Source organism: Aotus nancymaae, unplaced genomic scaffold (assembly GCF_030222135.1).
Source record: "Aotus nancymaae isolate 86718 unplaced genomic scaffold, 86718_ANA_hifiasm-v0.15.2.pri h1tg000267l, whole genome shotgun sequence".
Lineage (NCBI taxonomy): Eukaryota > Metazoa > Chordata > Mammalia > Primates > Aotidae > Aotus > Aotus nancymaae.
Genome location: NW_026988682.1, coordinates 817,742 through 832,395, shown reverse-complemented (window position 1 = coordinate 832,395; position 14,654 = coordinate 817,742). Strand labels below are relative to the sequence as shown.

General features: G+C 41.7%; 1 protein-coding gene across 1 annotated transcript in view; it reads left to right on the top strand.

Moving 5' to 3' along the window:
- Positions 1–14,654, top strand: part of LOC135273122 (fructose-1,6-bisphosphatase isozyme 2-like) — a 41,657-nt gene that overhangs the window by 11,952 nt on the left and 15,051 nt on the right. Inside the window, exon 4 of the mRNA XM_064372045.1 lies at positions 11,584–11,724. Coding sequence (XP_064228115.1) covers positions 11,584–11,724 — 141 coding nt within the window. The remainder of the gene's footprint in view (positions 1–11,583; positions 11,725–14,654) is intronic.

The following is a 14,654-nucleotide window of genomic DNA, read 5'->3' as shown; positions in this document are numbered from 1 at the left end:
CGCCAGTATCCTAGCACTTTCAGAGGCCGAGGCAGGTGGATCACCTGAGGTCAGGAGTTCAAGATCAACCTGGGCAACATGGTGAGACCCTGTTTCTTAAAAAAAAAAAGAGAGAGACATCTTTTCCACCTGGTTAATAAGCACATACATGAGAGGTGCTGTGCTTACTACATCAGAGTAACTGAATGCAGAGTAACACAGTCCACATGCCCGCTGCCCGCAGAGCCCAGTGAAGAAGAGCGAGGCCTAGTAGAAATAAAGTGACTTTATTAACCCCAACTAGTAAAGGGGAAGTGGCCAAATTCCCATCCAAAGCAACCATTTTGACTTTTTCAGGAGAAGGCAGGGGTTTAAAAGAGGAAAACTTGATAAGAGGGCATGCAAGCATTGTGCTGAGTACAGGATCTGTGTGTCTTGTTTTTGTTGCTATCTTGGGCCCCAGTTACCTGGACCTCAGGCTGACATCATCTCAACAATGGCTGAGTTGTTAACTAGCCACATTGAAGTAATCTCTGGAATTTTGCAGGTGGGTCTCCACACTTGGTCTGTCTGTCTCAAGATTAGCTCCTGGAATGTCTAGAAGGCACATCATAGATACTAGCATGCAGTTAGATGAATGTGCAGGGAGTGTATACAGTGAGAAAGGGAGGAATGTGGAGTCTATTTTAAGGCTAAAGGAAAAGGCTTCTGTATTTTGCTTCAAAGTTATCTCCTGAAGCCCAAGAGAAAGGAAAAAAGAAGTTTTAAAATTCATTTTGAAGTTAAACTGCCCAGGTTTAATTCCCCACTGTCAAATTCCATTCCATTTTTATGGAAGGCAGATGATACAGTTAATTAGGCTACTTTCTGCTGAGAAGTGGCATAATTAGGGGTATTGAAATGGAATTCACTGAGCTAGAGTTGGAAGTATTTTCAAGTCCCTGGACTTACAGCAGGGGTTTGTTAGAGCAAACTCTAGGAGGGAGGACCTAGGAGTTTTTTTTGTTTGTTTTTTTTTTTAGAAAACTTGTCCTACATTCCCATATAAAGTGTACAACAGCAATAAAATTCATAGCGAGCTGGCTGGATGCAGTGGCTCATGCCTCTAATCCCAGCACTTTGGGAGGCCAAGGCAGGTGAATCACTTGAAGCTAGGATGTTGAGACCATCCTGGGAAACATGGCAAAACACCATCTCTACTCAAAATACAAAAATTAGCCAGGGTGATGTTGCACACCTGTAATTCCAGCTACTCAGGAGACTGTAACCTGAGAATTGCTTGAAACCAGGAGGTGCAGGTTGCAGTGAGTGGAGACCATGCCCCTGCATTCCAGCCTGGGTGACAGAGCAAGATTCCCTCTCAAACAGACAAACAAACAATCCATAGCAACCAAAGAGAACAATGAGCAGGGTACCAGTTATACTGAATATGAGTCTTCAATGTATTAGGAAGTTGACTAAAGCATGTTGTTACAGAGTCTTGAGAGAGGGAATCTATGGCAGAAACATGGGTATTTAAGGACTGTATAGTTTGGGTTGTATTGTGAGAATAATCTGGTACATATATAACTCTCAGCCTTAATTAATGCACAAGTGTTGCTTTGGGCTGTAGTTAGGATATCCAAAGCCATGTGACTTAAAGACACTGTGGGATTAAGACATAGTGCTGGTTTGCTTTTGTGGGTCTTGTGGGGCTGAGGATATGTTTTGGGAGTTATGTGGAAAGTATGTACAGCATTTAGTTTTAATTATACTGCAAGGTCCCCACTGTCAGTCATGTCTGGGGCTCCTGTGGGGCTTAATGACAGGTTGGCCAAATAGACATATTTAACAGGCTGGGCATGGTGGCTCATGCCTGTAATTCTAGCACTTTGGGAGGCCGAAGTGGGCAGATCACTTGAGGTCCAGAGTCCGAGACCAGCCTGGCCAAAATGGTGAAATCTCATCTCTACTAAAAATACAAAAAAATTAGTGAGGATTGGTGGCATGTGTGGTTCCAGATACTCAGCTGAGACATGAGAATTGCTTGAACCTGGAGATGGAAGTTGCAGTGAACTTATATGCACCACTGCACTCCAACCTGGGCAACAGAGCAAGATTCTCTCTCAAAACAAACACACAAACAAACTATATATACGTGTGTGTGTATATATATATATATACACACACACACACACACACACACACACACAAACACATACATATTTAACAGATTATAGGAGGAGCTATGAATATTTATGAAGATGGTCCTGACATATGTGTATTGAACAAATATGCATGTATGACCTATGTTTATTTTGGGGAGGAGCCTTAACATTTAAATGTATTACGTTTAGGCCCTACATATCAAAAGGTCTTTCTAGGACATAAATGCACACAGTGCGTGCTTTCTGTAAACTGGCCAAACCTAGCCCATTTTGGTGGTCTTTTATCAAGAGGGGGACTGAAATTAGTCTCTTGTCTAATTACAGCTGTGGTCTTGGCTGTTGGAACAAGGGGTTGGAGGTTAGTCAGCTTATCCTGAGGACAGTTCTTGTTTGGCTGCTAGAGAAAAAGAAAAACCGACGGCAGTCAGGACATGGTTTCCTCTTCAAGTGCGGGAGTGAATGACTAACCCTTGCCTGGTGTGGCCTTAGGTCCTGTTTCTAATTGGGTGTTTTATTGTGACAAACAGTCTATTTTGTCAGTCTTATGGTTTTCAGTTGTGCCTAATTCCAAAAACTAGGGGAAGGTATAGGGAAGCATGTTTGACCCCTGCTTCCTGCCATGGCCTGAACTAGTTTTTCAGTTCTTTTGGGGATTTCCTTTGGCCAAGAGGCAGGTCCATTCAGTCTGTTGAGAGGCTTAGGATTTTATTTTAGTTTATATTCTCCTTTTTTTTTTTTTTTTTTTTTGTCAAGGTATGCCAGAGGCAGTATTGATGGCCAAGCTTTTATTCTGTCCCATATGAATGCTGGGGTGGTATGGTTACCTGCCCCAGGTCCATCATATCCCTCGATGGGACCCCTGTGGCCAAGGGACTTGGAGTCAAAAGACTGAAAGCCAGTTAAATGTTCCAGGTCAGATGGGAATGGAGGTGGGCAGGCACTCATTAACCTGAAAACTGCTTTTAAGCAATGTAAGAGCCAAAACCAAAAGCCAAAAGGCAAGGTTACCAAATTGACTTATCTACAGATTTATACATTGAGCTACTGTGAGCTTGGCTAGTAGCACTTAGCTGCACAAAACGCAAGCATTTTGTTCAGCTGTTGAAGCCTCTGTGTGTTCGTCCTGGATTTGAAGTCTCTTAATTAATTTGGTTCCACAAGACTATCCCTTACTATCTCAGGTGATCACTTCTTCCAGGATAGTCCTTAGGCCTGGAGGGATTGAACAATTTCAATTCTGGAGGTAAAACAAAATATGAAGGATTAGTAATATTTTAAAGAAAAGGATCATAAGCCCAGTCTAGTTCTAAGAATGATGGAAAAGGAAGCTTATAGGTAGCTAAGCATTTTAATTATTTAGTATTAAGGTACAGAATAAATCATATTACTTTAGATAGAGGCAAAATTAATATATTAATCTTACCAGTTTTGAATACAAGGCTGTCCTTGTGTCTCATTAAATCAGTTGATTTTGATTGTCACCTTTGCCTGGATCCAGAGACAAAGCTTCGGTTGGCTCGAGTTTAGTATCAGATACTGGCAGGAGTCGATACCTTCTTTAGGTGAAATATGTGCACCCAGGAGTCAAAGCCTTGTAACTTAACTACACAAGCATTAGTTAGTAGTACCTGATAAGGATCTTATTAAGGGACTGGTGGTAGTGATACTGGAGTCTTTGACCTGACTAGAAGCTGTAAGATGATTTTAAAACCTTGCAGTGATTAATTTTTACAGCTTCGATAAACCCCAGCAGAAAGTCAGAAACTTAATTTTGGATTCAATTTTGAAAACGTCAAAGATGCTAAAAGGCTCAAAACAATTGAACAGAACTGTAGGTCATTGTAAAACAACAGTTACTCATTTAACCAGAGTGATAATTGGAAGATTAAAAAGGCAATCCAGGCTGGGCACAGTGGTTCACACCTGTAATCCCAGCACTTTGGGAGGCTGAGGCAGGTGAATCACTGGAGGCCGGGAGTTCAAGACCAGCCTGGCCAACATGGCAAAACATTGTCTCTACTAAAAATTCAAAAATTAGCTGGGTGTGTTGGCCCAGGAACTTGGGAGGCTGAGGCATGAGAATCACTTGAACCCAGGAGGCAGAGGTTGCAGTGAGCCGAGATTGTGCCACTGTACTCCAGTCAGGGCAACAGAGCAAGACTCTGCCTCAATTAAATAAATAAATAAATAAATACACAAATAAAAGGCAATACAAAAGGTTATACAGATGTACAAACCTTAACTCTTTTAGATCTCAGTTTTTCTAAGCCATTAAAACCTGATAAAAACAACATAGAAATTATTTTGATAAAATGTAAAATTTTTTTTAGACAGAATCTTGCACTGTTGCCCAGGTTGGAGTGCAATGGCGCTATCTCAGCTCACTGCAACCTCCACCTCCTGGGTTCAAGCTATTCTCCTGCCTCAGCCTTCCAGGTAGCTGGGATTACATGCACCCACCACCATTGCCCAGCTAATTTTTTGTAATTTTTAGTAGAGATGGGGTTTCACCATGTTGGCCAGGCTGGTCTCGAGCTCCTGATCTCATGATTCACCCACCTCGGTCTCCCAAAGTGCTGGGATTACAGGTGTGAGCCACTGTGCCTTGTCAAAATTATTTTTAAAATAAGAATACAATTTATAGAATTATATAGTAATTAGCATTTATTTCTACTAACTTTAAATTTTAGTAGAAACTTAGTAAGCAGGAAGTCCTGAACTGTTTATCAGATGTTAGCATTTTATAGATGAAGTCATTTCACAATTTTAGAACCATGTTTTCACATATTTTTATTGTAAATTATTCCCATAATTTATTGTAATTTTTTAAAAATTGGAAGTATTGTAATTTTTTTGAAATTGGAAAATAACATGATGGTGGCTGTTGGGAGGGACTAGGGGAGGGACAGCAGGGGGTAGGGAGTTGGGGAGGGATAACATGGGGATAAATGCCAGTTATAGGTGACAGAGATGGAGGCAGCAAACCACATTGCCATGTGTGTACCTATGCAACAATCCTGTATGTTCTGCACATGTACCCCAAAGCCTAAAGTGCAATAAAATATATTTAAACAATTTTTAAGTACTTTAAATTAAATAATAAATGCTTGTTGAATGTCTCACCCAGGCATTATTATTTAAATAATAAATTAAATTTATTATTTAAAATAATTTTAAAAATTTAAAATACACAAAAAATTCACTTACAAGCATTTATTGCATTTATGTGTATTTAGTTTTTTAATCCTTGAGTTTATCTAGATTCTTTTTGAAAACAGATGTTATACAAAGTTAGTTATTATTTAAAGATATTTCCCTGTTAACCATTTTTAAAGTCTGAACATTAGGTGAACGCCTAAATAAGAACCTCAAAGTTAAACACATGGGCATTTTGCCAGTAACTCAGAGGATTCACTTGCTTTCATTGAACTAACAATCCTAATTTAGTCTTATTTGCCAAAAAAGTTGTACAAGATTACTCTGTGTTTGGCTGGGTCATAGTATTACAGTCTTTGTGCGAAACCCTGACACTTGAAACATTTAGCAGAGGCAAATATAAAATTTATTTGCTTAGGTACAAATGTATGCTGATAATTCTGAAGGCATTTTTATTTTTATTTTACTAATAACTTTTTTTTTGAGACAGAGTCTCGCACTGTTGCCCAGGCTGGAGTACAATGGCGTGATCTCAGCTCACTGCAACGTCTGCCTCTCAGGTTCAAATGATTCTCCTGCCTCAGCCTCCAAAGTAGCTGGGATTACAGGTACCCACCACCATGCCTGGCTAATTTTTTTTTTTGTATTTTTAGTAGAGACAGGGTTTCACTATGTTGACCAGGCTGGTCTTGAATGCCTGACCTTGTGATCCATCCACCTCTGTCCCCCAAACTGCTGGGATTACACGTGTGAGCCACCGTGCCTGGCCTATTTTACTAATAATTTTTGAAGCCAGTTTTATTTATCAAAGATTCTTGTGAACTTGGAAAGCATTTGGACTTAATTTATGAATACTTATTTAATAAGCCAATTTGGTAGCACACTAGACATGACACAGAACATAACTGTAACGTGTACATTACATAAACATATCTAAACATGTATACATCCATACACAAAGAAAGATCTAAGAGCTCTATCTCAGAACTCTAGTCATGAGACAGCATCACAGACTCACTGACCTATAAAAGATAGCAGGCTTCAAGTTATTTTTCTGACAAAATTGGAGGCTGTTCACACGGCTAACTTTGTTTGCCCTGATAGCTAATCCAAGGAAAGCTGTCAACCCAAATTTTGGATAAAGCAGTCTCTATGGCAGTTTGGGATTTTTTCCTTTTAAGTCTCTTTTACCCCCTTTTTTCTCTTTGGTTTCAAATGAGTTTTCATTGTTTATATTCTATTTATACCATAAATAATGAGTCTCACCTTAGCACCGGCAGCTTAATAACAGCAAATTTAAAGCAGGCAGAAAAGAGGAAGATAGAGCGCTAAAGAAGACTCTACTTAACTCCACCGTGTAGGTTAACCATTTGAACTCTGAATTTTTCTTGTTGTAATTTGCTCATCAGTTTAAAATGTGCACAAAATGGGCCAGAATATGTAACCAGTCCCAAGAAGATGACAAAATCAGAGGCCGTGACATTGGAAACTTTTTTTTCTCCTTCGAGGCTGAACCTCTGGATTGGACAGGAAATGAGAAAAAGAAAAGAAAGAGATGTAGAGGATAAAGGTCACATTTTACAGGAAGGAAGAGGAAAGAGAAAGGAAGGAGGGGAGGCTTGCCTTCCAGCCACTGCAAGGGATGAGGTCAGTACCCTCACCCCCCTGGTTAATCTGCTGTCAGGGAGAGTCTCAGCACCCCAGACCTACATGGTGTAGGATAAGCCCTTCCCACCTTTCCAATCACCAGTCAAGGTGAACTGTTTCCAGCCAGAAGGAGTTATGGGTGCTTTTGGCCAAGAGAAGTAAGGCTGTAGGTGGCTCTAAGATGACTTGGAAGAAGTGGGGGGGAGGGAGGGCTGGATAGAGTTCCAAATCCCTCACCTCAGTTTCCAATGCCCTCTCCCACCATCCCTGGAATAGCCTGAACCCAGCAAAGCCCCAAGGGTGCCACAAATACAAGTACAGATGAATAAAATGCTCAAATGGTGTCATTAGCAGTCAAGTCTAAATATAGCAGAGCCCCAGTGACACCCCAAAAGTGACAGATGGTGGTCGAATGCACTCTGACTAACTCACCAAGTTCCCAAGTTTAAAATTATCAAGTTAAAAGTTTGTCACTTCTCTAAAGGTCACTTTTATTGCACCAGAGAAACACTGGAGGTGGCAGTCACAGTCTCTGTGGCAGGAAGAGAAGGAGAGGATCCCCAAGACAAAAGCATCTAGGCCACTGCAGGTGACTCCCTAGCACTCCAGCCAAGGGGTCAGCTAGGCACAAGCAGGTAGAACCCACAGGCCACCCTCGGCCCTGTTTGATAGAAACCAGACCGTGGGCTCAGGCCCCCAGAGCACATTGTATAGGCTGCTAAAATTGTAACTGAATGTGGGTCCACATGCTCGCTGCCTGCAGAGTCTAATTAATGAGAGTGAGGCCTGGTAGAAAGAAAGTGACTTTATCAACCACAATTAGTAAAGAGGAAGTGGCCGAATTCCCATCCAAAGCAACCATTTTGACTTTTTCAGGAGAAGGCAGGGATTTATAAAAAAGGAAAACTTGATAAGAGGGCATGCAAGCATTGTGCTGAGTACAGGATCTGTGTGTCTTGTTTCTGTCACTATCTTGGGCCCCAGTCACCTGGACCTCAGGCTGACATCATCTCAATAATGGCTGAGTTGTTAACTAGCCACGTTGAAGTAATCTCTGGAATTTTGCAGCTGGGTCTCCATGCTTGGTCTGTCTGTCTCAAGATTAGCTCCTTAAACTTCTAAGAAGGCATATAATAGATACTAGCATGCAGTTAGATAAATGTGTAGGGAGTGTATGTGGTGATAAAGGGAGTCTATTTTAAAGTAAGAGAAAAGACTTGTACACCAGGCGTGGTGGCTCACACCTCTAATTTCAGCACTTTGGGAGGCCAAGGGGGGTGGATCATGAGGTCAGGAGGTCAAGACCACCCTGGCCAAGATGGTGAAATCCCATCTCTACTAAAAATACAAAAATTAGCCAGGTGTGGTGGCGGGTGCCTGTAATCCCAGCTACTCCAGAGGCTCAGGCAGAGAATTGCTTGAACCCGGGAGGCAGAGTTTGCAGTGAGCTGAGATCATGCCATTGCACTCCAGCCTGGGCAACAGAGTGAGACTCCATTTCAAAAAAAAAAAAAAAAAAGTAGAGAGAAGCCTTCTGCAGTTTGCTTCAAGGTTATATCTTGAAACCCAAGAAAGAGAAAAAATATTTTGAAACATATAATGAAGTTGAAGTTAAGCTGTCCAGTTATGTTAGGAAGATGGAAGTTAAAACCACAGTGAGACATCATTCTCCTCTTTCAGAGTGGCTAAATCTAAAAAGACTAAGCATACCAAGTGTTGGCAAAGAAACTGGAACTCTTATACCTTGTTGGTGGGACTATCAAATCTTATAACACTTTGGAAAACATTTGATATCCCCTACTAATGCTAAACAAGTATTTGCAAACTTTGACCAAGTAATGACACTCCTGGGATCCACACAGAAGAAAGGAGTGCTTGTGTCCTCCTGGAGATGTAGAGATTATTCATCATAGCCCCAAACTGGAAAAATCCAAATGCATATCAACATGAGAATGGAGAAATGAATTGTGATATATTCATACAACAGAAAACTACACAGCAATGAAAAAGAACAAACTACTCCTATGTATAACAACATACGTAAAATTTCAAAGAAATAAACTTGAAAATCATAAGCCATACAAAAGAACACATGCAGCATCATCTCATTTATATGATGTTCCAAACCAGATGAAGTTAGATTTGGCAATAAAGGTGAGGCTGGAGGTTACCTTTGGCAGGAGGTGATAGTGACTAGAAGAGACTACTCGGCCTGGGTTTGCTAGGCTTAGAGTCCACTAGGTTGCTGGAAATGTTATGTAAATGGATCTGGATGTTATGTAAAAATTCTATAAATACACATAAGTGTATATTATACATTTGTAAAAATTTATCAAAAAGTATCATTAAGATTTGTGTGCTCTGCTATATGATTCATACTTCAACAAAAAGGAAAAAATTCCACATTTCATGATTTCTACCACCAAATATATGGAGCTCTTGCAATTTTTATTAATTTTACCACAAAGTTGTGGTAGGAAGCACCACATATTTGATGGACTCAGGTATTTATTGGTGTAGAAAAAAATATAAGACAGCACTAAATCATTTGCAAATTACTATAAAATCTGCTGAGAAAGGTGTCATGGCAATGAAGATTGCTGATATAAACTGGGTTTTTGAAATCCCAGGACAGTATGAGACAATAGAAAAACTGAATCTTTCATTTTTTTCTATGCATAGAAATAAATTACAGATGGGTTGATGTGTTTGGTGGAGAGGTGGGGAATAAAACCAGAAAGAAAAGAATATTTGTCTCATCCTGTCTTGATGTAGGAGAAACAGTCTAAACATAGAGACAAGAGAAGAAAACAATATGGAGTGTCATGAATCATTTTAATTTTAAAACCACACTGCAAAAACAGGCACCATAAATAAAATAAGAAGGTAATGACAATTGAAGAAAATATTTGTGACATATACAAGACATGAATATCCTTTATATATAAAGTGCTATTAAGATAAACAAGAAGATGAATATCCTGATAGAAAAATAAGCAAGGCATGAAATATACAACTTACAAAATATTTAATGGTGAAAGAGTGAATGCTTATCCTGTAAGAGCAGTAGCAAGGCAAGGATGCCCCCACTCACCACGATTACCCAACATATGTGGTCCTGAAAGTCGTAGCCAGCACAATAAGGCAAGGAAGATGATAAAAGGCATACAGATTGGAAAGCAGGTAACAACACTGTCCTTGCAGATGCCATGACGGTCTATATAGAAAATTCCAAGAAACCTGCAAACAAAAACCCAAATCACGTCCAAGAACTAGTGAGTTTAGCAAGGATACAAGATCAAGATACAAAATCAACTGGATTTCTATATATTAGCAATAACATAATTCATAGTTATAATTCCATTTTTAAATATGTGCTATTTACAATCACTCAAAAAATGGAATAGTATAAATCTAAAAAATGTATATAGGATTCCTATGCTGAAAATCACTACATGTCTGCATATATATATATATGTGTGTGTGTATAAACTCACATGCCTGTGTGAGTGTGTGTGTGTGAATGAAATGCAATGACCATGGGCCAGATTGTGCTAGGTGGTGAAAAACAGACATAAACAAGCCGGAGTTGGTACTTGTCACCAGGTTGCTCACAGTCTACCTGGTGGCAAGTATCACGTACTTGGTACATGGGCAAGTCAGACACTAAGCCCATGAATGAAAATGTGTTGGGAGCTTCAGAGAAGCAGGTCTGAGTGCTATGGCATCTAGCACCGGAAGACCAGACCATGAGGTCAGAACATGGTGGCGGGAACATTTGGGTTTACAAGGCTTCTACATTTACATCACCACAATGCTGTACTCCCATTCCAGATTTCTGGAGGAGAGGCTCACATTGGGCCAGTTTGAATCACAAATCTATGAATATAACCTTGACCTCATCAAATACGTGTGCATGTGTGTGTTTGTGCATGTGTGTGGTGGGAGGTGGGGCAACTCAATACAAATGTAGCAGCTGAGAGCCCCCATTTGGGATAAGAGGCTGAGGAAGAATCATTTTGCACTGGTTGGATGCACCAGGGGCTAGAGAAGTACCAGAAGGAGCACCAACATTTAAGGAATCCGAGGAAGAAGAGCTGGGGGAAGAGAAGGAAGTGAGAAGAAGCATCCACAGAGTCAGAGAGAAAGTCAGTAAGGGCTTCCTGCTGTTGAGTGACTTGTGCAGTCAATGCAGCTGCAGTAGATTGTGAATCTCAGGTAGTTTTGTTCTCAGGGTTCTTCCTCTGAACCACGGAGGTGATGGTGCTGTCTTCTCAAAGGGCTGTTGAGTGTGTAGAGTGAGACACCACACGCTCAGCTCAGTGATCTGAGTTGAGTATTGTGGCTTGGGAATGTGGCTTATGATGAAGAAGGGCTATGGTTTTAGCATCAGGAAGTGCTTTTCTTGGCAGGCTACAGACATATGCATTTGGAAAACAGGAAGGGAGAAATCCAAGGACGGCCTTTGCCATGGCTCAGCTAGAACTGTTGGCAGCATGGCCACTCATTTTCCCTGGATAGATTTGCAGCAGCCTAAAATTCTAAGAATGGTGCTTCCTTCAGTGGTTCAAGGAGATCTGAAGACCAGGCCCCTTGCAAAGTGTTCTCTCAGAGACAACAATAACACATGGCATTTCTCTCCTCTCTTCCGTAGACCTCAGAGGATGAGCCTTCTGAAAAGGATGCCCTGCAGCCTGGCCGCAGTATTGTGGCTGCAGGTTATGTGCTGTATGGTAGTGCAACTCTGGTGGCTCTCTCCATGGGGCAAGGTGTGGACCTCTTGATGCTTGACCTGGTAGGTACAGAATATTATAGCATCTGTGCCTGGGCCTCTGTTTCATGCTAGTCCCGGGGATAATATTCTGGTTATTCCTAATGCTTGTGTTGGGGACCAGGGCACCTGAGAGCCTAGTTTCGGGAGCCCACACCATCATCAGAAACCATGAAGGGCCTCTGTCCCAATGAGGGCACCGGGACAATGAGGGCACTGTCCCAATGTCCCAATGTTCCAATGAGGGCACTGTCCCAATGCAGAGCCAGTTGCATCAACTCATGCCCTGTCCTTAAGGAGTTCATTTTCCAAAAATGCACTCAATCTCTTTGGCTTTTGAGAACTCCACGATTTAAGAATCGCAATGCTGCAAATTTTCAGCAGAAGCATGGCATCTTTAGAACAGCACTGTCCAGTAGAATGCTCTGTGAATTTCACTTGAAATGCTGGATGCCTTGCCCATTACTTGTGAAATGCTTTGCCAAGTACACTGAGGTCTTGTGAAAATTCAGGTACTGTTGACCAAAGAACGCTTCAAAAACTCTTGTGTTCACTTAGACAAAAGGTGAGTATTTGCATTTTTGGCTTACAGATGTTTACTGAGCGTCCACTATGTCTCAAAGCACCATTCCAGAGAGTGGAGATAGAGCATTGATGGGACACATATCCCAGTCCTTGTGGAGTTCACATGCTAGCGCCTATGTGTGGAGAGAGGGATTTGCAAAATTTCAAAATGGCACAGAGTTAACTCACAAAACAGAGTTTACAGTATGGAAACCCAGAAAATTTTCAAACAGAATCTCTGCACCTAATACCCATTAGACCAAGATCCATTGCTGTGTCAGTTTGCTAATGCCCCAATTTCCTTTTATGTTCAAAGAAGCTGGCAACCCCTGAGAAATTCTAGGGCTTACAAATATTACGCTCAGACAATAAAGCATCCTTTCTAAAGTTGTTGTAAAAACAGCTAAGGCTTAGATAATTCTTCATAAGTGGTAAGAATGTAAGTGGAATTCCTATGGAATTTATTATCTATTAATGCATTTAAATGTCACAGTGGCCCTATGAGGTATGTCCTATTATTATTCCTATTTTCAGATGGGGAAAGTGAGGTGTAGAGAGGGTAACTTGCCCAGGGTCATGAGTCACATTCTGGCAGTCTGTGGTGTAGCTACTCCACCACACCGAATTTCCAACACAATTGCTCTTGAGTACAAGCAAAGGAACATTCTGAGCAGTTCTAAAGGCAATGGGAGGTGCTTTGACTCGGGGAACTAACTCAAGGGTTCCCAGGCACAGACAGAGCCTCTGCTTTCTGCCCTCAAACATGACAGCAGGGCCCAGTCTGGACATAGGTGGGCACCAGAGCTTGGCAACATGACAGAAGGAAGAGATGAACAATAGCATAATCTTTCCTGGTCTCTGTGTATTAGCCTGAAACCCCTTTGGATCACATCACCCTACTAAAAAGGACATTTGAGCAAAGACCCAGTGCACACAGCTTAGTGCTTGTTTGATGTCCAGCGGAGGTAGCTGGTGGCAGTTGTCACAGAAATGCCATGGAGGGTGGCAGCATTCCCTGGTGGGTCAAACTGAGCCTGTGAGGTCTGTGGGTTTACAGGGCTGCTGATTTGATTTTGTCAGAACACACATACTCTTCATGTACAGAGAGACCACCTCCTGTTAACCAACTCCCCATTGTGGATAAAGCTCATTGTCAAGGCATTCATTCAAATGGGAGCTGTTGTTTCTCAGTGGCAAGGATCTGGTGTCTGATGATGGGGAACAGAGTGTTTGAGAGCCCATATTTAAAATCAGTGGTTGTTGGTGACCATGCAATCAGACCAAAGAACACACTTTCCAAGTTAATACAATTGTGGAAACAAAACTCCTGGGGCCTGAGAGCCCCAGCCCCAGCCCCAGGAGTGAATCAACGCAAGACATTTTCACCCACTGATGCAGAATGAGCTCCTCTGCTCAGGTGGAGAGTGAGTGCCACTGTTCAGATGACAGCTGTGCATCTCCACAGTCTTTGCTGAAAAGCAAGAGCAAAATTGATCCCAGCTCAATTAAGTGAAAGGAGTTACTGTGTTGATGGGAAAGTTGAGGACCTTGGCTGGGAATGTACAGGACTAGAGGATTGGGAAGCAGGAAGCACAGCAGTGGTCTCACAACCTGGCCAGTCCAGCCTGGACACCATCCCCGGTGCTGTGCCTCTCACTCAGGTTTCAAATCCCAGAGAGGGGTATCTCATGTTCAAGCTAAGGCACGTGACTGACCTTGGCCTACAAGAAGCCCAGATATGAGCCTTCCTAGACTGGCATCCAATGAATAGAGTTAATTCTTCAAAGGAAGCCAGGGCACTTTTCAGGAGTAGAAATCAGCGCTGGCCTGCTCCAAAGCAGCAGACGCTGACAGCGAGTTAAAGCTCATGAGCAAAAGACCACCACTTGTGCACCTGTAATGATAAGAAGTTAGATTTAGCAGCCACTGCAGAGGAACCATGGGGTGTTGCATGAAGAGGGAGTTGAAATGGGCTTATTGTAGCACTTGGGGTTTTGCTTTCTGATTCTAAAGAGGATTTGAGGAAGAGAGGGTCAGTCTGGATTGAATATTGTCTGTAAGTGGGTGCAATTATGACTAGCTACCTTAATAACATTTATCTAGGAGGAAGGGAGATTGAAGTCCTTGATATAGAAGCAGTTGTCACTTGTGTTAGGCAGGAGTGGATTGTTTAGCTGTTTCTGTTGTTGAGTCTCCTTGTCACTGTCTTGTTTTGGACAGACAGTGTCACTTCTCATAGCAACACCTCTGCTATGTGGAGTCATTCTGTGGCCTTGCCTCTTTATATTCCAGGAAGAGCTCTGATGTTTCTTGGGAAAATTCTGGCCTAGCTGCTAGGTGTGAGCTGTCATTGTGGAGTTTTTCACTTTCTCAAAATCTTTGACATTCAT